This window comes from Megachile rotundata, chromosome 1 (assembly GCF_050947335.1).
Source record: "Megachile rotundata isolate GNS110a chromosome 1, iyMegRotu1, whole genome shotgun sequence".
Taxonomy (NCBI): Eukaryota; Metazoa; Arthropoda; class Insecta; order Hymenoptera; family Megachilidae; genus Megachile; species Megachile rotundata.
In genome coordinates this window covers 9786760-9809974 of record NC_134983.1, presented here as the reverse complement: position 1 = coordinate 9809974, position 23215 = coordinate 9786760, and the positions used below count along the sequence as shown (strand labels likewise).

Below are 23215 nucleotides of genomic sequence, written 5' to 3'. Positions count from 1 at the left end.
CGTTTAAATTCATGTTTTGCATCATTGAACGAGTATACAAAACAGGCAAAATTTCTGGGACAAGTACGATGGAGAATGGAGAAACGACGGTGGTTTGCGGAAGCAGAACTAAGGGTTGAGTATGTCGGTACGTATACCGCCATCGCCTCTTTTACGCATCATCTCGAGCATGTAATGCACCTATGATCCTGAACCCAACCTCCATACCCTAAATAGGTATCCTTCCTTTTCAACTAGAAACACGCCTGCCGTTTATGGACCTGTGAACAATTTGAAAAACTTCTTGTACCGCTGTTCCGTTCGATCGAACCATTCTAAATATTTTGCTTGCCCAACTCCATCGACTTTTTTTCTTTATTCGACCAACCGCAATTCGTCAGAGATGCTGAAACACGATCGGATTTCTCTCTCTTCGTTGTGATCTGAGTACAATACCGCATTGGTAAAATGATTCTTATTAAAATTACAAAATTCAAGAATTCTAAAGTCATACAATCTCAAAGTATGAAATACAAGTATATTAAACAGATTAATAGAACAACTTCATAAGAATATATGTATTTCAATGTTAAAATTACAACTTCATATGTTTAATCGCGCAGAACAGATATTCTTATATTACATTAATGTATAAAGCGTAAGAAAAAGCGTTTCTGTTAAATAATACTAGACGATAATGAAATAAATTGCTGGACAAGTCGCAATATTACTAAATCGCAGTAATTGAAATAATAATAAAATAAGCGATTAAGGTTACATTAAGATAAATACTTAAGGTAGAGGTTTTGTTATATCACAATTACATGTATTATACACATGATGCATTAACGAAATATAAGTAACAAAAATGTCATGGCATAAAGAATATTAACTATCTCCCCCTCCATCATTTTTCTCTATCGTTGCTTTAAGTTCTTTACGAGTTTTGGTCTTTTTATTATCCCTTTCTGAGAGCTGAGTATTTTTCACTGTGTCGCCGCAAGATAAATCTTCATTAAGTTCTTCAAAACAATCTTCTTTATCACTATTACTTTCCTCATAATCATTCTTTATCATTTTTACAACTTTTAACTGTTCAGTATCTGATTTGTCTTTTATTCTTGGTGGATTGATACCATCGGGTACCTAAAATAATTTTTAATTTCTTTACTTTAACGTGATTATCTATAAATATACTAACAAGGAGTAAATTAAATGATATTGGAAACCGCTAAACTCAAAATTAAATGTGTTTTACATTACCTGTAGAATTATTTGTACGGGATCTCGTTTTTCTACATTTTTTATTGAATTACCTTTTTCAGATTTTTTATGACTAATTCCAAATCTCAGAAGCGGTCCTAGACCGAAATCAATAGACGCACCCGATAAACAGAAGGGTATGAATATTATAGCAATCCCTACACATGCGAAAAGTATACATTTGATAAGCCATGCATACGTGAAAAAGACATCATCTGAAACAAAATACAAAGATATGATAAGAGTATTTAATTTTTTTTAATATTCTCATTACATAATAAACCTTGCTTTAGTACCTGTCGCATTACTTATAAACTGAGATATAACTGTTCCCACATGTGTAACTGGGTGAAGAACAACAGTAGTGATAAAATGTGATAATGCAAATGCAGGTGTAATTTTTAATTTTGGATTAGACATTTTTGCTTGGTAATACTTTTCACAATCTTCGTTACCTGCAAAGAGTATATATGAAACAAGTTTGTTAATACAATATACTATAATATATTTTAGAATAATGTACTAACGAGATAAAAGTGACACAAATTTATCCCACATATTCATTTTATTTGGTTGACATGAAACTGGTATGTCTGTAAATTTCATTTGTTCTGCAGCAAATTTGACTTCAGCCTCCTGTTAGAAAGTATAATAAATAGTTAATTAAAACCAGCAATATACATTAAAAACATTAATTAGTTAATACAGTATACCTGTATAAGTTGCCACCAAGTCATGAAGAAACTTAATATAAATATGAATTGTATGAAAAGGAACATGGGGAATCCCTGTCTTCTGCTTAATAATTTAAATGTTAACGAAATCATTAAGACTGCGAACACAATCATAGCACCATCAGGCTGTAACAATGGATAATCAAAACTATAGAATTCTTATAAACAATAAAAAGAAACAATTTATAGGTAAATTTTCTTACATGTTGTTGTAATATTCTAAATATAATGTCAAACTTTTGTAACATGACATCATAAACATACATAACTCCAGATAAGTAATTAACCCGAGGTTTCTTTATAATGTTACTCAAAATTTCATCAACTTCTCTCAGAGATGTCTTCTGTGTGTGAAAATTTTGCAGTATTTCCATTTGGGAATGAGTTATTTCAATTTCCAATATTCCTATTATTGATACTTCATCTTTTACCTATTTTTCAGTCATTTAAATAGATTCATTTCTCATGCATAAAGCTTTCAAATACTATTCCAAATAATATTAATACCTGTATGTTAATATTTGCTAGCAATAAATTGATAAGACGTTTATAAAATACTCCTTCATGGCTACTGTGATTAACTAATTTCTTTAATGGTTTAATGCTTGCATCAATATCATTAGTATGTGCTTTAGAATCAACAGTCCTAAAAAAATTAGTTGTTACTGCTTAAAAAAAAGATACAATCATAAGATATGGTACATAAATGATACATAAATTGCACTTAATACATACGATTGCATCTCTGATTCTTTAATCATCGATTTAGTTTGTTTGTCATAAAAGAATGAATGTGGATCTACTAATTCGTTAGGGTCCCTGTAAATAATTATTCATGATTTACATACAAATGTTATGAAAAATATTCAACTTAATTTTAATATTAATTATATATCACGAATATACATACAACGTATCTTCAAAATAGTTTTCATCCTCGCAATTAGCAATTAAACCCAGAGAAATAATATAAACAATTATATACATAAATCTACTTAAATCTTTCATAATTGCGGCAGATAGATTTTTTAACACAGCTTTTGAATATGGTTCTAAAAATATTGATGTTGTCAACCACTTTGTAACCTCTCTTTAATTGCGGCAAAACGCATAACCTCTGTTGCAGAAAACAACAGCTTCAAAGAATAAATCACATGACAATTCTATATTTAAGGAATTCAAATTAAATTACAAATTGTTATAAATTACACGATTAAATCAAAGATATTATATCAAAATAATCGAACTCTATCATTAGATAAGCAGAATAAAAATAATTGAAAATTGAATTTTATTTTTTTAGTATCTCAGATAAGTTCAGATGGCTCTTCGTTTGTAAACCCTATGAATATAGGGGAAGACGACACAAAATTACTGAGAAGGCTTCATGGATAGGTTTATAGGTTTTTATTTATAGGCCACAACTCGGCTCATTCCGCCAAGACTTCAGGATATATATGGATAAATATATGGATGGAGCTGAACGATATTGTTTGTACTCATAATCTATGACTTTTATATCATAGCGCCACCACCATAGTTAGGTGAAGCTTTTGCTAGGTCCATAGATTTGAATTGATAATGAAAACATATAAAGAAACAATGTAGCAATAGGGTGTAACTATAATATGTATATTTTATTGCAATAGTCTACATACTCATGAAGAATATTTTAATATTTTCTAACATTTAGTACATTCTTAATATATATTAATATTATATTTAATATACATAAAAATGCTGAATGTTACCTTAGATATTATTATAAAGTTACAGTAAAATCAAATTTTAAAAGAGTAAAGCATAAATAATTCTAAAATTTTAATGAACATAATATTACGGTAAGAACTAGTATAGAAAAATAAATCTCGAAAAGAATATAATAGAACTATAATCTAAATTTAATATTTTCAATTAAATAAACATTTCCTATTAAATGTGAAAATAAAGTTTATGTTACTTTACTTATAATTAATTATTTGCATTTGTTACTAATATTAAGTTACATTCTATAAACTACATTTCTTATTATAATCTAAATCAATAAATTGTATTTATTATATAGGATTTTCACACAGTTTTAAAGATATACTAAAATTAATTTTGAAAAATACAAGACATGTTAAATGAACTGTGATTTAATATTACAAGTTTTACTTTATTAATAACAGAACATTATACTTTGCATATTGTTAACAGTGTGTAAAATAATTTATGCAATTTTACGAAATATAAAATACTTGTATTTTTCATTTTTTGTCCTTATGTATTTATATTGTGCTTTAGTGTAAAGGTAGTTGTTACATAAATGAAGAAATAAAAAAAATAAAATGAAGAGACCTGTTAATGATATCTAAAAAATACAATTTTACATCTTCAAATAAATATAAATATGAATATATAATTTTAATATACAATTTTTTACTTTATATAACATTTTCCTACTAAAGTTAGAAATCGTTAAAAAATGAATAAATAATTTTCTTAATTCAAAATGTAAATGCTCTCACAGAAAAATAGATATTCTGGATATTTTGTCAATATCAACTTTCTTACTATTAGTAAGCTTAAATCCAATTTCTACTGAAATATTAATGAGTGCTAGTAAATAAGTACTAATCAATGAATATCATCATCAATGAAATTCTTATGGAAGTAAAGATTTTTATAATTAAAATATTTTATCTTACATAATATTGAGTTACATCTGTACCACAGATTATCACTTATGATGGTCAATTAATGGACTAATACAATAGTTACATGCTATTAGTCATTTACGTTATTAAAAGCACTATTTTTAACACATTATACACTGTTCAGATAAGTTTTGTTATATTTTACTTTTCCAAAATGTTTTTGTAACTATACTGAAACACATATAACTACATCGTTAAATTTAAAAATTTCGCTGTTCGTATAATACTCGAGTCATAATTAACATAATATCTAAACAAGTGTATAACATGTTAAGAAATGCTACTAAAGCATTTAATTGAAGTTTGAAAAATCTGTTTTTAGCTTGATAGATGGTGTAGAGATCTTAATTTGTGGTTTTACTAAATCTACTGGTCGGTTATGTCTTTGTGCTTGTTGATGAGTAGATCTAACAGCATTTTCTAATTTGGTTTTCAATTCTGTAGACTGTGACATTAACGTTTTAAATTCCTGAAATCGAAGAAAACATTTGAAAATTTATTTAAAGCCCCAAAATTACACAAACAGCATACCTGAGGATATTTTGGTCCTATTTTATTCAGCCATTGAAAACTCTGTTGATGGAGACTTAATTGATATTTAGAAGCATGCTGAAGTTGTTCTCCTTCCAATAAATAATTGATTAGGATTGGCACGAGTAGAGTTAACATCTGTATGCCTAATAATTATAAAGAAAACATTAGGATATAGCTACATTAAGAAAGTAACGTACATGTATAATAATAAAAGTTGAAACATTTTACTATTTAGAGTTTCATTTTTTACACACCTTGTAAAAGGTCTCCTGAATTGCATGTAACATATTCTTTATCAAAAAATTTGTCATCTAATGTTTATGAACTTTTAGGGACGAATGAATGAAATAATGAAGTAATAGGAATTTGTACATACGGTTTGAAAGATCCGCAAGTCCAATGAGAGCTTCAACAGTGCTGACACATTCCAAAGTAAAAGATAACTCTAAATCATTTGTAACTTGTTTGCTTTTGTCACTGTACAGATATTCGACTAATCTCGGAGCTAATGCATGAATATAAGGAGTACTTATTACGCGTTCCGGATGTAAAAATATTGTTCTTAATGTTTGAACACATTTTAATTTGACCTATAAATTGAAACATGAATACTGCGAGTTATAAATACTGTATAAAAAACTTATTATATTTTCACAATGTTAAACTTACCATTATATTTTCTGATTGGAAAGCATGTCGAAAATGATTGATACATGGGAACTGAAGATTCGGTGCACTTACAACTTCTTGTGTAGCATGAAGAACAAACACTGCAATAGCTAACATCATTGTTACTTCGTCCATTTTCGTTTCGTCATTTCCTAGAAATACATTTTTGAAAATAAACTTATCAATTAAATAATATTATACTACTATGTAAATTTGACGTTAAATACCTGTTTTAGCCAGATCAATGATTTTAGCAAGAGCGCTTTGTAAAAGACTTGTCCATTGTTCCTGACTTCTATGATCTTTTGCAAATTTATTTATACTAAGACTTTTTATACAATGCAAAGCCGCATGCACTGGTGCATCTGATGATATTTTGTTGCATTCATTGTCGGTGCGTATTGCAGTTTCTTTAATTACTCCAGTTGCCAAATACAGCAAAGTTGGTAAAATTGCTATTGCTCCTAAAAAACAAAACCATAAATTAAACCTTGCTTTAAATATTCAAATATTTCAATAGAAAAAGGAAATTTACCCTGAGGGGAGCATAAAGTAGGAAGAGACTCCATTGTATTGAGTGCAGCTGCTATAAGTTTCCCACTTTCCTCAGATGGTATATATCCTTTCTGAGATAAAATTGCTGTTGTTCCACCAGGATTAGGATTCAATGCTGGAATTTGTCGAACCAAAAGACACAAACATACTTCCAAAATAGCAAATACTAATGATTTGCCCGGAACAAGCTCGCCACTGTCTTCTCCTTCTCCCAGCAGATCTACTTCCTGGGTTTCATTACTTTCTTCGTGCGCTGGTACTATTTCTATCATAATACAAGATATACTCATTTACTAAGCTCGTGTAATATATTATTTTAAATAACTGTTATATATTAACCTTTTAGTTTGGCTTTCTTTCTCTCAGCTAAATTTTCCTGTGCTGCTTTCATTACTTGTTTTAAAACTTCCATTACTATCATCTGAATTACATAACTTTCTCTGGTTAAAAGCATCCTATACCAAAAAATACATATAAAAAAGGTTGTTGTATTTATTATATATGTACATTTATCTAATAGATAACATACCTGTGAAGAACGTTACACAATTCAATTGGTAATGAACGATCTGTCATCAAAACTTTACGTGCCCAAGAAGAATCTAACAAAGTATATAAAGCATTTAAACATGTTTCAATGTTTTGAGTAGATTCTGAAGCTCGTGGGCTGCATAAAGCCTCCATACATATACCTAAAACAACCGATAACAAAATAATACAAAATGTTATTAGTATTTATATGCATTGTATCTAATAAGAGTAATTTATAAAACATATTTACCAAATAATAAGTGGAAACGTTCAACATTAGTATTAGTTTTAGTAGAGACGTCACTATTATTATTATTATTATTATTATTCGACGTATTTGATAATTGTACTTCATTGGTAGTTTCTTCTAACCCAAATCCTTTTGCATTAAGCCAGAGTGTTGCAGCATGCAAAATTGGTGCCCACGATTCTGCATAATGAGGTCGAGCAGATTCCATCGTATCTGTTGTGTAGAAAGCACCTCCGTCGTGTGGTAATTGACTGGAAAATTCTATTAATATAAGATTAGTTTGTCAATACAAGTAGACTATATGTGTGACTTAAAAAAAATAAAGTAGGGAAAATTAACTAAACCTGGTGGTAACGAAAGTAATGCATGATCTCTCAGAGCAGCTAACCAGTACTGACTTAAACTGAGCAATTCTGGTTGCACTAAACTCAACAAACTTTCAGTTTGGAATTCAAATTGTCCAAAATCTTCGACGTTTCCCTCTTCGATTTGGGTTGGGCTTTGATTGAATGTTTCTTTACTATTTAACGCAGAACCATCTTTAATCATGGCAACTACATATACCTGAAGAAAAAAGAAGTTAATTAAAAATCTATTACCAGAGGCATAGGAATGATTTTTGTTGTTACATATTTTTCTTACTTCTGCCCAAGCTTTCAAAATTGCTAATCTTTCAAGCGTTAACAAACTTTCATTATACAGTTGCGGCCTTGTATGTCCTTCTCTTAATTTTTCTAAAGAAGATACAAGAAGTTGATGTACTCTACGAAGATCATTAAGATCTCTAGCAACCCCACTTCCAATCCAAGCACTGCAAGCTTCACAAGCTGCAGCTGTAACATGCGATGCTGTTTCTGCGGCAAATGCAGGCCTCAGTGCAGCTCCGACCTATAAACAAAATAATGATATAAAAATTTCATAAAATATTTTTAATATCGTACGATTAAAATATATTAATTACTTGTGCTTGGAACTGCTCGAGTAACAGATGTCCAGGAAATTCTGGTTCAGGAACTTTGGCAAACTTATCAATAATTTCTTGTAATGTCTTTAAACCTTCAAGTCGTAAAGGATCACAATCACTCGTCGCGGCCATAAATGCCATTCGTACTAAGTCGGAAAGATGCAATACCAGGAAATCATCTAAAATTAATAAAACGTAATAAGAAATAAATTTTGAATATGTAAAAAATAATTTAAAGCAATCATACTTTTTCCTTTAGTAATCAGCATCTCCTTTGCTAAAGAAAGATCGAAATGTGTTTGTTTATTATTTACACAAGCAGCTACAATCCTTCTAACACACTGTGCTGCAAAAACTCTAGTTGGCCATCGCGGTGTGATTGTTGCTCGTTGTTTAGAAGATTCATCAGCATGAAATTCAGCTTGATCATCGTCTCCTTCTGTATCGGTATTATCATTATCCGCAGTACCATCTTCAACGTTGATGGTATTACCTTCTTCGTTATTACATGTTTCTGTACATAGTAAAGGATTACATTTTGATTAGTGTTTGCTTCACTTGAAACTCACGCAACTTTCGTGACGATATAACATCACCATACCTGAAGCTATTGTAAGAACATCTTTACACAAAGATAACCATTGAGATAAATTATCTGCTGCTAAAATCTGCAGCATACTGGTTAATGTATCATGAATATCTTTAATTAACTTGCTATCAGTTTCGGTATCTAGCATACTAAATAAGACGCCTGGAAGCCCAGTTTCTGTTATAACAAGACCCTCTACCACATTCGTATCTCGACTTTCATTAGCCAATGTCATCGCATGTTCGCACACCTCTTTTGCTTCTCGTTGAGCAAGTTGTCGAAGACAAGATATGGCGGCTTTACGTAAAAGCAAATGATTGCTTGATAATGTTCGCTATAAATATAAGATAATATTAATGCAGTTAATATTAACATCTATAAAATTATACAATATAAATCTTACGCATAATGTAGGAACAAGAGAAGACAAATTAACGTGTCTAGGTGCAAATAAATGTAACTGTTGGAGACATCCTGTGGCTTCTGCTTGTACTAGAGGATCCTGATGATCTTGCATGATAGCACAGGCACATAAGAATGATGATCGTGCCATACAAATTGTCGAAGTGTTACCTAAAGGTATAAATAATTGATATACAATAGTATTAAAGTTGTCGAGCTTCTTATTCTTGATTCAATTGCTACTGTAGTCAATAAGTATGGTATACGTTGATTAAACCATTAACCTTGTAATTCTGGTCCTATAGTTGTAATAAGAGCTGATAATACTTTTCCTATACATTGATGTACATCGATATAAGAATGAGGAACATTGAGTAGAAGAGTTAATGCTAATGATAATGTAGGTTCAACATAGCCTCGAAACATTGGTCCACCAGAATCAGCAATCAGTGCAAGAGCATGTAATGCCCATACCTACCGAGAGTTGTAAAATTAATGTTTCTATCTAAAGAAACAACAACGTTCTTTTTATATAAACTTACTTGTACTACAGGAGACGAATTATCTTGTGCAAGAGCAAGTAGGATACTGACACTTGTGTTTAGATGTTGACTAGATCCCATTCCACCTACGTATTTATGGAGGCATCCTAACGCTAAAGAATGACCAGTTCTACTAGCAACATCACGAGCAGACTTCAAACGATCAAAACTTGTTTGTGCCAACTCTGCCGTAAATTTTGGATCTGAAATAACTTGGGCCATTCTTCCAACAGCTTCTCCAGCTGCCCACCTTAATATTGAATTGCTGCTTACTAAAGCACTCTACAATTTATATAACAATATTAAATAATCTATCAAAACCCAGATATGCAAATGACATCGCGATGTTATAATATTCTTACAATAATTAAATTGGTTGCCGATTTCTTAACATCTTCTTGACCAAATCCAGTTTTAGCTTCATTAAGACCTTTTAACCCACTTAGCACAGCTGTAAAAACATTCATCTGAATTGCTTCCTGTCTACCAGATTTTGTATGCTTTATACATTCACTGAAATGATCTAACATCTGTAATCTATGTTTGTTTGCCACGCGTGGGAAAATTTGACCAAACAATGACACAGACAAATCAATCACAGCAACACCCAAAGGTAAAGGACCAGGAATTATTTCATCCTAAAAAACGACGGTAGTGTAGTTTAAATTCGGTAAAAGTTTAAATATAATTTTAATAATATCTCGAAATATGTACTTGTGGTACTGGTCTGTAGAGGCAACACGGATTGTGTTCCAGAGCTCCAGATCCTGCAGCACTGTTTGGCTGTAACTGAAAGAAATTCATTATTCAAAATAAATATGCTTCCTGTTATCACAGTATAAATTTTATAAATAATAAAATAATTATATGTACAACATAAAATAAATGAACGTAACATCTTCATATCCATCAATCAATTAATGTAAAATTCATTATTAGTCATTATTTTATATAAATTACTTTTTACATTGTATTTTTATAAAATAAATATGTAAATAAAAATTAAGGAATATGGTAGGAGGTATTATTTTTACATTTGTTTACAAATTATTCTACGGAAAAATAAAACATTAAATGCTGGTGCATAACAAGAAGTGAAAGGCTTCATAGAACATTACTCACATGTTCCAAATCTGCCCTTCTGTTTGGTTCCATCTAGACATGAGTGGAAATAGTGGTGTTAATTTAAAGTAATGTAGTATATGTTAAAATACACCTTCAACAATACCTCTGCTTTAGTTAATTACAGTTTATTAGTAAATCTCGCGAAAGATAAACGGGAATCATGAATATATTAAATATAGTGTTAAAGTAAGGTTATAATAATAAATAAATTAAATAAATGAAATGCTTACTTGATCTTCTATTGTACGGTGATCAGTTTCTTGCAACCATGTACCAAGAATTACAGAATCATTAGCATGACAAACTGCACGTAATAATGAAGTAGTAGTATTTCCAGGATTTTCAGTCAATGTAAATTCAGATACCAACATTCTTAAGAGATGTGTGTAAGAACCTGTTAAATTTAAGGAATCATTTCTTTATTAACAAATAATACTATGAACAAAATTATAATTAAACCAAAAGTATTTATAATTACCTTCAAAAGTTTGCGGCGGCAACAACAACAATGTTTCGTACAAACGTAAACGAACCATCGCAGCTGGAGCTTTCAATTGTTGTCCATAATTTTTTAGTACAGGTGACAAACTAGAAGAATATTTTAAAGATTTATGATGTAACTGAACATCATCTTAAAAGTATTTGTTGTAAATAAACGAAAAGTAACGTACTTCGTTAACATTGCCAACGCTGACTCGATTGGTGTTAGAAGTCGTCTTGTAATGTCATCGTTTAAAAGTTCTGGACAATGCAGTAGAAAACTGTGCATAGCAGATAATGCACCTGCTCGACCTTCTAAAGTTACTTGCCAAGTGAACGCATCACCTCTAGCTTTTTCGCTTTCAAGTTCTTTGTTTGACCGAGGGAAAGAATTTCTCCATAATAATAACATTCTAGGTAATAGTCCTTTTACTACTGCTGTACCTGGAAACATATTTTTATATTATTTATAAAATTATGCTTGTATTTGTAACAATAAGTATGACGCTTTATAAATTTAAATCTATGTTTTACCAAGAGTCATTATAGCTCCAATTAAAAGCCATCCGGCATGTGTCCTGTTTAATGATAAACGACTATTTTGACTTGCACTTCTTAAAAGCTCTTCTGCGGTATTGAAAATAATCTAAAATATAACAAGTAATTTTTATTTAATAAAAATATGAATTTCTACATATAAATTACTTTAGTAACATAAAAATTAATAATTACTTTTCCTTTCGTGTGGGGTACACCAAGAGGTGACAAACGAACACTACCAAGAACTGCAGCTAAAGCACTACTATATCCAGCTATTGCTTCCGGTGAACTACGCATATTTTCGATACCATCTACACAGCGATCAATCAGAGGTGTTATTTGGCTTGGAACTGCTACACAAATGCAACGCAAACACCAGGAAGCGGCAAGTCTAGCTGCTTGACACGGATGAATCAAGACAGCCATAATTGTGTCAATTAAACCTGAAAGAAATCGTATAAATTAATACAGCTACAGAAATTATAAAGTGACATTGTACATATGAACTACATACTTAAAGATTGATCAGATAATAAATTACAAGCTGTTGTACCCAATCCTAGAATCAAATTTCCCATTTCCTGCAAAGCGCAGACGAGTAAATGTTGACTAAATAAAGTTTCTTGATTACAATCCTTGGCATTTTCTGGACTAAAATCTATAAATTGAAATAAATAATAATTATAATATATATTCCCTTCCTGTAGCAACTAGTTACAAAATTAATGTTACCAATAGAGTTCATTTGTTTTAAGATAATATGTGCTATTTCTTTACACGCAGCAGCTTGAGCTCCTTCACCCAATAATTTACCAATAGTACCATGTAATATAAAGTTTACACATTTTCTGGAATAGACAGCATCAACGTGCGAGCTTGCTGCCTTTGGATTTGTCACAAGTTCGAGTACATGTGCAATTAATGCACCGATATTACGTTCGAGCCAGGAACCTCCCAACATTTGAACAAAGACAACATATGCCTATAAATTATCAGCAGATGATTAAGCACATACTTTTCTAAAATAGATGCAATACTATTTGTTGTATTTTTTCTTACATGCGTGACTCCAACTCTGACTTCTCGATTTACACTAGAATTTCCTTTTATAATTTCTCCAGTACCTTTTAAAAAACCTACTCCACCTCTTAAAAATCCGGACATTAAAATATTTAATACCTCATCAAGTGAAATTTGTTTGCAGTTTTTATTTTGAGTTACTATATAAAAATAATAGTTAACATAAGTATTTTTGTGGTATGAACTATATCACAGTATGAACTGTGAGTAATTAAATATATTTATTTTATTCAAGATACCTGAAGGGTTTTTGCCTTTTGGTGTTGGAAGTTGGGTCATTGCTACCAATGTACCAAGTAACTTTGCAACAGCACATCTAACTTCATAATTTGAACCTTCAAATGCTCGGAAACAGAGTGTAGCAACACTTTCTATTTCAGTAGTATATAAAAATGGAGCATGATTTAACATTTCCAATAGACACTGAAAATATATTTAAAATTGTAGAATAAAATACTAGCAGTGAAATAAACAATAAAATACCTTTGCAGCAGCACATCTTACAGCCATCACTCTGTCTGTGAGATAATGTCTAGAAATTTTATATATTTCCTTATGAACATTTGTAATTGCAGAACCCATACCAGCACAAACCTAATCATTAAAAATTTATGTAACATTTCAAATACAATTATACTTCCTTTAAATTAAAAATATTACCTTTTCTAAAGTATGCATAATCTCTATTCGTGTTTGTGATTCTGCAGAACGTAAAGATTTTATCAAAATCTGTACAGTTTCCTCATAGGATCTACCCATCATTCTTCCTAATTTTTCATACATACATCCTACACAACATATAGCAGCTCTGTGAACAGTTAATGATTACAAATTACATATATGAGATGGCATAACAGTAGTACATAAAAAATATCTGTACTCACAACTTTGTTGGAAGAAAACTTGGAGAATCATCCTTATTTCTAAGAATATCATTACATTTATTGACAGTATCAAAGAGCAAAAATGTATCGCCAACACTAAATAATGTAGCAAGACATCTTGCAATAAGTCTTCGTGTAGGAGGTCCAGGTGCTCCTTGCATGTGTTTAGTTAACTGTTCTACTAGCTTCTGCTGACATCCTTTAATATCACTCTAAAAATTTGACGTTATTACAACATATGAAACTAACATATGCGTATGAACTCCTTATTTAATCATATGACAAATACCTTTTGTGCAGCAATTAAAACCTTGTCCAAAAATCGTAACCATTCAAATATAAAAACTGGTCGTTTGGCCTCTGGGATTTGATTGAGAGCATCCTCATTGAGGGTCAAACTATGACTCAACTCCATCATCATTTCAATAAATTAAATTTTACACAATTTTATTTTTTTTTACATCTGTCCTGTAATAAAATATCGACTACAAATTATGTACAATTTAATCAAACATTTTATAACTTTATAAAATTAATATTGCCAAACATATTTTTATCATTTCTTTTTATTAGTAAATTTACACTTTGTTAAAGCATAAATAATGCTAATGAAATTTCAAGAAAGATATGTAAATAAATATCATAAAACTTTGAAATATTACCAGAACGTAAAATGTAACATAATTTCTTCTCTTCCTTTATGTAACTTGTTTAAAATCACTGCATTTTACTGATGTAAAATTATATAAATATTCCTTCTTATTTATGATCTATATTACAAATTAAATAAACAGTAAACAAAGTCACTTCATGAACAATATTTTACATGGTATTTAATAGTGAGTAATAATATCACAAACTGCTGGAACAATTATCTGCTTTTTTCTCACAAATGACAAATCTCAGTTAATTTAGGTTAGGGTAGATCAGTAATCATCTAAATACATATACATATTATGTATGTAATATGTCTGAACGAAAGCCACTGACGACGTATCACATAGATAATGCATTCGCTATAATTTTACTGAACTTATGGCGAGTTCATTTGTCGGGAACAGTTAAATTGGTTATGTCTTCTTTGGATCAGCAATGCAGAGCCAATCTAATACTTACTAACTAATTCATGGCCATATATCCAGTGGGCAATATATATGAATTATAAGCTACCAAATACAAAATAAGATCACTGGGTATACACGCTTATATTTGAATATATGTATGCATGAAAATTGCAAACTCGCATGCGCGTTGCTCTTGATTATTTAATAAGCATACTTGAGCGAATTAGAGCTAAGAACTTAAATATTAATAATGCAATATAGCACGACGATTTGTAAAAAATACTCTCAATAAAAGACACAGGTTTATTAATTTATCAATTATGTTAATCATGATATAATTAAATTGCAAGTAAATTAATTTACCTCCACAGTAGAGTAATTAATAACTAATATATGTATTACAAAAAACTGATTATTGATTATCGTTTCGAATTAAAGAAAACGAATTAAGAAATTAAAAAGAAATTACTTTGTACCTGTCCTTATAATGTTAACAACTTCTGATCTTCATGTTTTTCAACGCATATCTTTTTTGTTAAATCGATGTAAATGTCGCTGTCACAAGAAATGTCTTTTTATCGTTGATTCTTACATGGAAATTGAATTCTAAAACATTGAAACTTAGTATTCGTAGTCTTGATAGGTCAACATTCATTTTTCATAGTATCTTTTTTACAACGAGCTACCTTTAGATCTTTCTGCGTCATTTACCTTTTTATTCCCACGCTTAAAAACAACTTTTCGAAGTAAAAGTAGATTTTTTACTTCTTTTTTTCTGTCACCAATTTTTTTAGTTACATTACGAGTACTCAGACGCAATAGTACATGTAAATACTTGTAAAATAAAAAAACATAGTCATTTGAAAAAGTAAGAATAATCTAGATTCTTTATAAAAAGAATAGTTTCTCGAACATGTGAACATTTGGGTAGTCTAACCGTTCGAGTATCAATAGAATTCGGACTTAAAATTTTAATAAAAAATTCGTATGAACTAAATGTAAGTATAATAGTGATATAAGTAATATAGTAGTGATGAGATCTCGTTGAGAGTAGAAGAAAGAATGTCCTCCATCCATAGTCTTCTTAGGGAAGTCTACCATCATACACATATTTGCTTACCATTTTTACTATCCTTATTACACCACCAATCGCAGATGGACCGCGTCATATTTACGCTTCCAGTTATTTTAAGCAATCATTGATACTTGTTTATCATTGTAGTTCATCCTTTATTAAAAATACTAAATTTCCGGAAGCAATTCGAACGATAACTATACATACAAGCTTATGTTTATACATGTCTCCAGTTATAATTAACTGCATATTAATGTACGATGGTGATAATGACATAAATAATTCTGATAGGGGTAAAAAAAGTTCAATAACATTCCTGTTTAATTACGTAGTACTTATTACAATGAATAAACGGTTCTTCGTTTCTCCCTAGAACTTCTATAAATTTCAACAATCTAATCTAATAATTTTTCCAGCTTTATCTCCTTGAGATTAACTTGAACCGTATATTTTTGTAACCTTTGTAAGTATCAATTGTAGTAGTCAAAACATTACAACAGATGAAACTCCAAGCATATCAGCCAATGAAATGTTCAATTAAATGCTGAAAAGCATAAATATATCATCAAAATAGTCACACGTAAATAAATTATTCAACAAACAGTTTTCAACCATTATTAAATTATTCGCGACGATATTACGTATACGCGTGTAACTTCGCACAAACAGTAGACGGTAAAGATTTCTTGTTTTAGTTCTCGATCGTAAATCGTTTATAAACAAAAAAAAGTGATAGAAGCTTCTGGCTAGACCGCAACCACGTGGATTCGCGTCTGGTAATATAGTAAACTCAGCAAATAATTCGTTATAATTTAACAGAAAATATGAATAAAATATTCAAAATTTTCTTTACAATATTTAAATCTAATTTTCTAATATTAAAATCCGTCTCCAATAACTCGATAGGCGGCAATCATAAATCACGATAAAAAATTGAAATTTAAATAGAAGTTAATATTCGTGTCAATTATATTGTGTAGTGAACTTCGCAATTTTTTTCCGATTGACCCCAACGATGCATAGTTGCGCAAACATCTATTTTTTGCAAAAAAAAACCGATCACGTAAAACGTATAAAAAAAAACTACGATGGAATGCACGGTTATTCTGACGCTTTGGATCCATCGTAATTTTTCATGCACGCTTTAAGGCATAAGATGGAAAAAAGATGCAGCAAAAGATAAAGAATTAAGTATTTAATGCACAGTCTCGGAGAACCACGTGAAAGAACTCTTTCCGTTACATAGTAACTTTACTCCTTAGCTAGACCAGTTTAAATTAAAACTTTTTTACTTGCTGTTTTCTTCACTCTGTTTTTTGTTGAGGCAGAGAAAATAATGTAGAAAGTATAAGTATATTTTATCCAATCGAGAATGAAAAGCAATGGAATTTCATTTGAAAGCATTTCTTTATCTTATCGCACGTATTTTAATTCCAGAAATGCTTTTTACTTTTTGTAAATACGTTGCCTGATGAAACTTTAGAACAGTTTCTGTGATTTACCGCGTAATATGAACAGTTTATCCAGGCGTTTCTAGAAGCAAAGAATATTGTGGCAGAAACAAGGATGCAGTTACAAACTCTGACTGCAGTGACGGTACATGAAAAGGGGCTGTTTATGAGAAGAGAAATATTTGCAGCTTATACATAAATGAATATAATAAATTTACAACCAGCAAATACATCTTCAACTTTTTATTCAATCATTTAAGCGATCAACTTGATTCAATACGTCAGTCCGTTTTTACTGTCGCTACGAAAATCACTTTTACTAGCAACAGTATTTTTCAACTGGAACAACATCATTGCATAAACGTGAAATGAAAGGTAGCTCGGATTGCAAACGGGACCGGCAACAACAGAAAAAAAATAATTGTTTATCAGTGAAGTCGATCGAGTCTCAGAACGACAGAAAATTTAAACATATAAAACAATATATGAAAGGATGGTGTTTCCTTGCCTGAGTGGCAAGATAACAGATCGTTGCATGTTACCAACATACTATAAATAACTAGAATCACTTTAATATTGAAAACATACTTACACAAATATGAGGTACTTACTGAAATTATCGTGCCACATGACTCAGGTGTGATATTTTGACTCCGTTTACCTTCTTTTAATGAATCATCTGTTTATTACAGTTTTAACATTCGGAGTGTTAATTATAAAATGGTGGCGAATTTATCTGAAGGAAATAAGAACTAGGTGTATAGATATTATAAAATAATTTTACTCTACTTTACGTCTAATATATTGCAGTATATTCTGTTATAGCATCATTATTTTATTATAATCTTGTATCATCTTATCATTACATAGATCTTTAAAATATTAAATCCATGAGTTCTGTAAAGCGTGTTATCTGTTACAGACTCAAATGTAATTCTATTAATAGATTCTTCTGAGACACAGAAAAATCGTGCAGAATTAATACTAGTTGTTGAGACAAAAAAGGGAATAAAATTACTAGAATCATAGATTCTATTACACACGCAGCCATCGCGACATTAAGTATTAATGAATTTTTTTCTCTCCGAACGTCATTATATGAGAATTATGATACCTCTGTCAGAAATCTGACAGCCGATTTGTTGCGTATCTTAAACACGCTAAAATATAATCCGATCTACGAACATGTTAATCTATAAAGGATAAAATGTCAACTACGGAAAATACGGATAAAATGGGAAAAACGACGTTTGTCTTATCGATTTCATACGTCATTATTCCCTGCTCGGAATGTCCTTGCATACGAATTATATCAAAACAATATCCTCCGCGTAGATCCTTCGTGACATTTTCAAGCACATGTGACGCGTTTTCTGGTAAAAACCTGTGGACGTCATCAGGCAAAGTACCAAAAACATATTTCATATTTGTATTTCTAGCTCATTAATCAGTGTTGTACGCATCTTCGGAATCGTCGGATAATTTCGGTAAGTTTATACGAATAAATAAGAATAAATGAATTTTAATTAATTGATATCAATCACGGAAGACATCTTGAAAAATTGCTTGTTATCATATCGAGTTGTTCAATGCATACTATTAAAAATGACCTTGTATCATTGTTCGAACGAATCGCTTTTGGAGTATAATAACTAGGTTTTTGAACCTGATACAGGACGTCATTGAAAGTACAAGTTCGGAAAGGTTCTCCAGTCTTTTTTTGGGCAATTGGACGCAACCAAGGACTCTGTAACAAGGTGTGTCGATTAAAACCGGTGCAACAGTATTCGCCATATTCGTAACGGCGTGGTTGATAAAGGTATTTTGTATTTTTCAGGTACTATGAATGGATCATCACGGATTTGAAGAATAACGGCAAAATTGTACTATGCACTTTCGAAGACGCGAACGAGAGTGTAATCTACAGAAAGAAGCGTGAAGACCGAGAAGAAAAAGAACGGAAAGAAAGATGGGAGGAAAAAGGTATGGAGACCGTACAAAAGGAGTCGAAGACGTCTGATGAGTTCAGTGACTTCACAGTTCTTCGAAGTAATTATTGTTCGTGTTAATAAAATATTAACCCTTTGAATGTCGCGTATTTTGTCGAAATCTATGAGTTTTGCAATTAATTGCTGGTTTGTACATGTAAAAGATGGTTCATTGCATTTTGTTCAAGAATTTCGTCAGTGGGTAAAGTTATTAATTTTATATCGTTTCATTTGGACCTTTGGAAATTTGGGGAGATGGAAATCTGATGATTTGGTAATTAGGTCATTGAGGAATTTCAGAGTTTAGAAATTTGGACATTATGGAACTCGGGGATTTAGTAATTTAGGAATTTGGAAATTTGATAATTTAGAATTTGGGTATTTGGAAATTTGGTCATTTAGGAATTTGGGGATTCAGAAATTTTGTTATTTAGAAATTTGGCGAGTTAGAAATTTGGGAATTTGGAAATTTGATAATTTAGGATTTGACTTTTTGGAAATTTGGGAAGATGGAAATGTAATGATTTAGAAATTTGGGAATTCTTGTGATTTCACGTAGTCTATAAAATTTCTAATATTGTTCGATTTCAAATATTTTGTTGTTTAAGGTACATAGAAAAATTATTAATTTTCTACTATTTTAATAAAGAATTTTTCGTACCGTGTATGCTAAAAAGCTAGTAATTTTCGCATTGTAATCAGTACCAACCATGTCTCACTTAATTCCGACACCTTTAATTACTTTGTTAATTACATAGATAAATGCATCGAAGGAAGGTACAACAGAATGAAGTCATGGGGCGGAATGTTGTCTCAAGGACGCGTTTCTGAAGTTTCAAAGTGGCCTCTGCTTTTCTCAAACCTCGTTTGGGACTCAAAATGCTAGTAACTTTTCATAGAAACAGATTCTTATATGTTTGAAAGCACATAACAATAGCTCACAACGTTAATTGCCCAATTTTATCTTTGATTTATCATTGATAGCAAATTTGTTGTACATTTGAATTTACATCTCAGTTTACAACTGAATAACACATTACGTGCGTGCTATTACGTCGTATGTATATTAAATGAACGTTAACAAACAAAGTTTTCTAAGAATATGGTTTACATTATTTCTATACGATATATGTCAATCGTGGGAATGTATCGGTTTACAGTTAACAAATTCAGGAAAAGACTTGCCAGAAAATGTACCCTGAATCTCGTATCAGGCACCCATGCAATGAACAGTTATAAAAAAAACCAGTCCCACAGGTAATCTGATTATTTTTCACCGAATCTTTCCTTATATATATATGTATATAAAAGATATCGGAATTATTTGATAGAGGAAATAGAGGTTACATGTAAACAATGTATAATTCTTTTAACCTTAAAATGATACACAAAAAAGTTATAAAATACGAATCAACAAAAATTTATTGAAATTTCGATGAAAATATTTGTGTTCGAGTTGACTACATAATTGTATAATAACATTCTAACATAAATGTAAATAAGGAGTTTTTAGTTAATCTCTAAGGAAGAGATCACACAAAGTAGCAAATTTTGGAGTAATTTTTAAAAAGTAAAAATGAAAACGAAAATACTTACGTTTGAACGAATAGGTAGTATATAGGAATAGTTTTAGAGCAACGGTTCCTCCCTGCGAATATCCTCATATTTTGTATCTGAGTTAAAAAGAATTAGATTGAATTCACTGCGAACCTGCTTTCGGTGGTTGGAATGCATCCAGTTTCCGTTCTAAAATACAGGTTGGACATATTTACACGGACGTGCAAAGTTCATCGTTAAAAGTACGTATTTGCTCAGTTTTGTTTGGAAAAATCGATTTTGTCGATTCATTGGAATCTACATATGATTCATATCAAACGACAGCAATCAAATATTTTTCCGTAAGACGTAATTCCAAAGAAAAACGTAATTTATTCTATCATATGACAACTGAAAGAGAAACAAAAACGCGTGTCTATGAATGGAATAAAACTGATAGATGACACTTTAACGTCAGAATGATGAACTTCATTTTTATAAATAAAAAGAAACAATACCATCTCATGACGACCTCAGGTGATTCATAATGTACTGTGATGTAATGTCAACTGTCTTTTGTTGTTTGTTAATAATATTTTAATATTGACAATTGAATTGTTTGAATTTCGGTCTGTGTTCATTATTACATATACAATTTGATATACATATGTATATAGAATTCGATTTATACGAAATTCAAATTTCATTCCTATATTTTAGATATTCAACACGTGTAGATATAGTGTGTTTTGACACGTACTTGTGAAATTATATTCGTTTATAAATTCAATATTATGATAAAATTTCAATATGTATTTTGAGAAGCTTGATTTCTAAAAAAGAAATTTTCTGCGATAGTATCATTGGTGTAATAAAAAAAGACTGAAATGAGTTTGACATCTAACATTGAGCTAAACTCCACATCAGAAGTTAGAAATTTACAAATTTCTACACTTTTAACTTACAAAATTTCTTCAAATTTCTAAATTGTCAAATCTTTAAATTCTATAATATCTATATTATATTATCAAATTTCTAAATTATCAAATTTCCAATTCCTGAAATATCTAAATTCTCAAATTCCTAAATGACCAAATTTCCAAATCATCAGATTTCTATCTGCCCAAATTCTAAATTATTAAATTCCCAAATTTCCAAATTTCTAAGTCCCTAAATTCCTAAATGATCAAATTTCTGAATCCACAAATTTCAAAAATCCCATGTTCCTAAATGACTAAATTTCCAGATTATTAGATTTTCACCACCCCAAATCCTAAATTATCAAATTCCCAAATTCCCAAATTCCCAAATCCCCAAATTTCCAAATTTCCAAATTTCCAAATTCCCAAATTTCCAAATTCCCAAATCCCCAAATTTCTAAGTACCTAAATTCCTAAATGATCAAATTTCTGAATCCACAAATTTAAAAAATCCCAAGTTCCTAAATGACTAAATTTCCAAATCATTAGATTTCCACCTCCCCAAATTTCCAAAAAGCCAAATCCTAAATTATCAAATTTCCAAATTCCCAAATTTCCAAATTCCCAAATCCCCAAATTTCTAAATTCCTAAATTCCTAAATGATCAAATTTCTGAATCCACAAATTTCAAAAATCCCAAGTTCCTAAATGACTAAATTTCCAAATCATTAGATTTCCACCTCCCCAAATTTCCAAAAAGCCAAATCCTAAATTATCAAATTTCCAAATTCCCAAATTCCCCAATTCCCCAATTCCCAAATTCCCAAATTATCAGGCTTCCAGCTTCTCAAATTTCTAAATCCCCAAATCCCGAAATCCCTAAATTCCCAAATTGTCAACTTCTCGCATTATCAAATTTCCACTCCAAACAAAAGCGTTAATTGCGCCACATACGTGCGATTGTAATACAATTTCGATAAGTGAATGAACAGCAAGCAATTTCGAATAAAAGCAGCACCTCGCGTGTCTCAAAGCATTATGCGAAAATTACTGAGCAATGAAATAAATAATAAATACGAAAGATATCAACCTTCATAGCAAGATCGTTGCAAAATTAGGTCGCAATCTCCCCGTTCGATTCCAGCAATCCGTCTCGTGTAAAATAATCGTTTATACCGTGCCCGAAGAAATTTTTCCGCGTTGGTATGAAAAACAGATTCGACTGATTTGAGTACGGTTGAAAAGTGATTAAACGCGTACCGGCGAACGTCGTTATAACCACCAGTGCCGGTAGGACGGCAAGGAGAAAAGTTGTAGACGTTGTCTTCGGCGGTGTGCTCGTATGGGGGTTAGTGATCAGG

General features: G+C 30.7%; 2 protein-coding genes and 2 long non-coding RNA genes across 9 annotated transcripts; 1 reads left to right on the top strand and 3 right to left on the bottom strand.

The window, feature by feature from the left end:
- Positions 1 to 542: 542 nt before the first annotated feature.
- On the bottom strand, positions 543 to 3412 carry LOC100883987 (uncharacterized). Of its 2 annotated transcripts, none has more exons than XM_003701274.3 (9): positions 2887 to 3407; positions 2712 to 2795; positions 2484 to 2622; positions 2180 to 2407; positions 1956 to 2102; positions 1770 to 1878; positions 1539 to 1697; positions 1243 to 1457; positions 543 to 1125 (listed from the first exon to the last, which is right to left on the bottom strand). In XM_003701274.3, the coding sequence occupies exons 1-9, from the start codon at positions 2982 to 2984 to the stop codon at positions 868 to 870; spliced, it is 1437 nt and encodes a 478-aa protein (XP_003701322.1). In that variant the 5' UTR covers positions 2985 to 3407; the 3' UTR covers positions 543 to 867. The 2 variants fall into 2 exon arrangements, with proteins under 2 accessions (XP_003701322.1, XP_012136120.1); XM_012280730.2 differs by having other exon boundaries at positions 939 to 1125; positions 1296 to 1457; positions 2887 to 3412.
- Positions 3413 to 4302: 890 nt separating this feature from the next.
- On the bottom strand, positions 4303 to 14863 carry LOC100879555 (HEAT repeat-containing protein 5B). 3 transcript variants are annotated; one of them, XM_076537648.1, is made up of 35 exons: positions 14483 to 14863; positions 14110 to 14288; positions 13821 to 14032; positions 13597 to 13744; positions 13420 to 13530; positions 13176 to 13359; positions 12916 to 13076; positions 12589 to 12838; positions 12371 to 12514; positions 12049 to 12299; positions 11851 to 11962; positions 11508 to 11760; positions 11315 to 11424; positions 11067 to 11230; positions 10834 to 10866; positions 10426 to 10500; positions 10074 to 10349; positions 9712 to 9993; positions 9454 to 9643; positions 9171 to 9340; positions 8780 to 9101; positions 8426 to 8692; positions 8176 to 8357; positions 7857 to 8102; positions 7559 to 7778; positions 7215 to 7475; positions 6963 to 7125; positions 6773 to 6888; positions 6414 to 6698; positions 6106 to 6342; positions 5879 to 6030; positions 5586 to 5799; positions 5464 to 5478; positions 5207 to 5352; positions 4303 to 5144 (listed from the first exon to the last, which is right to left on the bottom strand). In XM_076537648.1, the coding sequence occupies exons 2-35, from the start codon at positions 14239 to 14241 to the stop codon at positions 4968 to 4970; spliced, it is 6261 nt and encodes a 2086-aa protein (XP_076393763.1). In that variant the 5' UTR covers positions 14242 to 14288; positions 14483 to 14863; the 3' UTR covers positions 4303 to 4967. The 3 variants fall into 3 exon arrangements, with proteins under 3 accessions (XP_076393763.1, XP_076393779.1, XP_003701283.1); XM_076537664.1 differs by lacking the exon at positions 10834 to 10866 and having other exon boundaries at positions 14483 to 14861; XM_003701235.3 differs by lacking the exon at positions 5464 to 5478 and having other exon boundaries at positions 14483 to 14859.
- Positions 14864 to 17638: 2775 nt separating this feature from the next.
- On the bottom strand, positions 17639 to 23130 carry LOC105661930 (uncharacterized). 3 transcript variants are annotated; one of them, XR_001095239.2, is made up of 4 exons: positions 22945 to 23130; positions 20995 to 21144; positions 18022 to 18146; positions 17639 to 17749 (listed from the first exon to the last, which is right to left on the bottom strand). It is a non-coding gene; the product is annotated as an uncharacterized LOC105661930 (long non-coding RNA). The 3 variants fall into 3 exon arrangements; XR_001095237.2 differs by having other exon boundaries at positions 17639 to 18146; positions 22945 to 23115; XR_001095241.2 differs by lacking the exons at positions 17639 to 17749; positions 18022 to 18146 and adding an exon at positions 18200 to 19157 and having other exon boundaries at positions 22945 to 23109.
- LOC143265451 (uncharacterized) lies at positions 18757 to 20286 on the top strand. Its single transcript, XR_013040043.1, has 4 exons — positions 18757 to 18897; positions 19086 to 19167; positions 19248 to 19459; positions 20157 to 20286. It is a non-coding gene; the product is annotated as an uncharacterized LOC143265451 (long non-coding RNA).
- Positions 23131 to 23215: the final 85 nt, after the last annotated feature.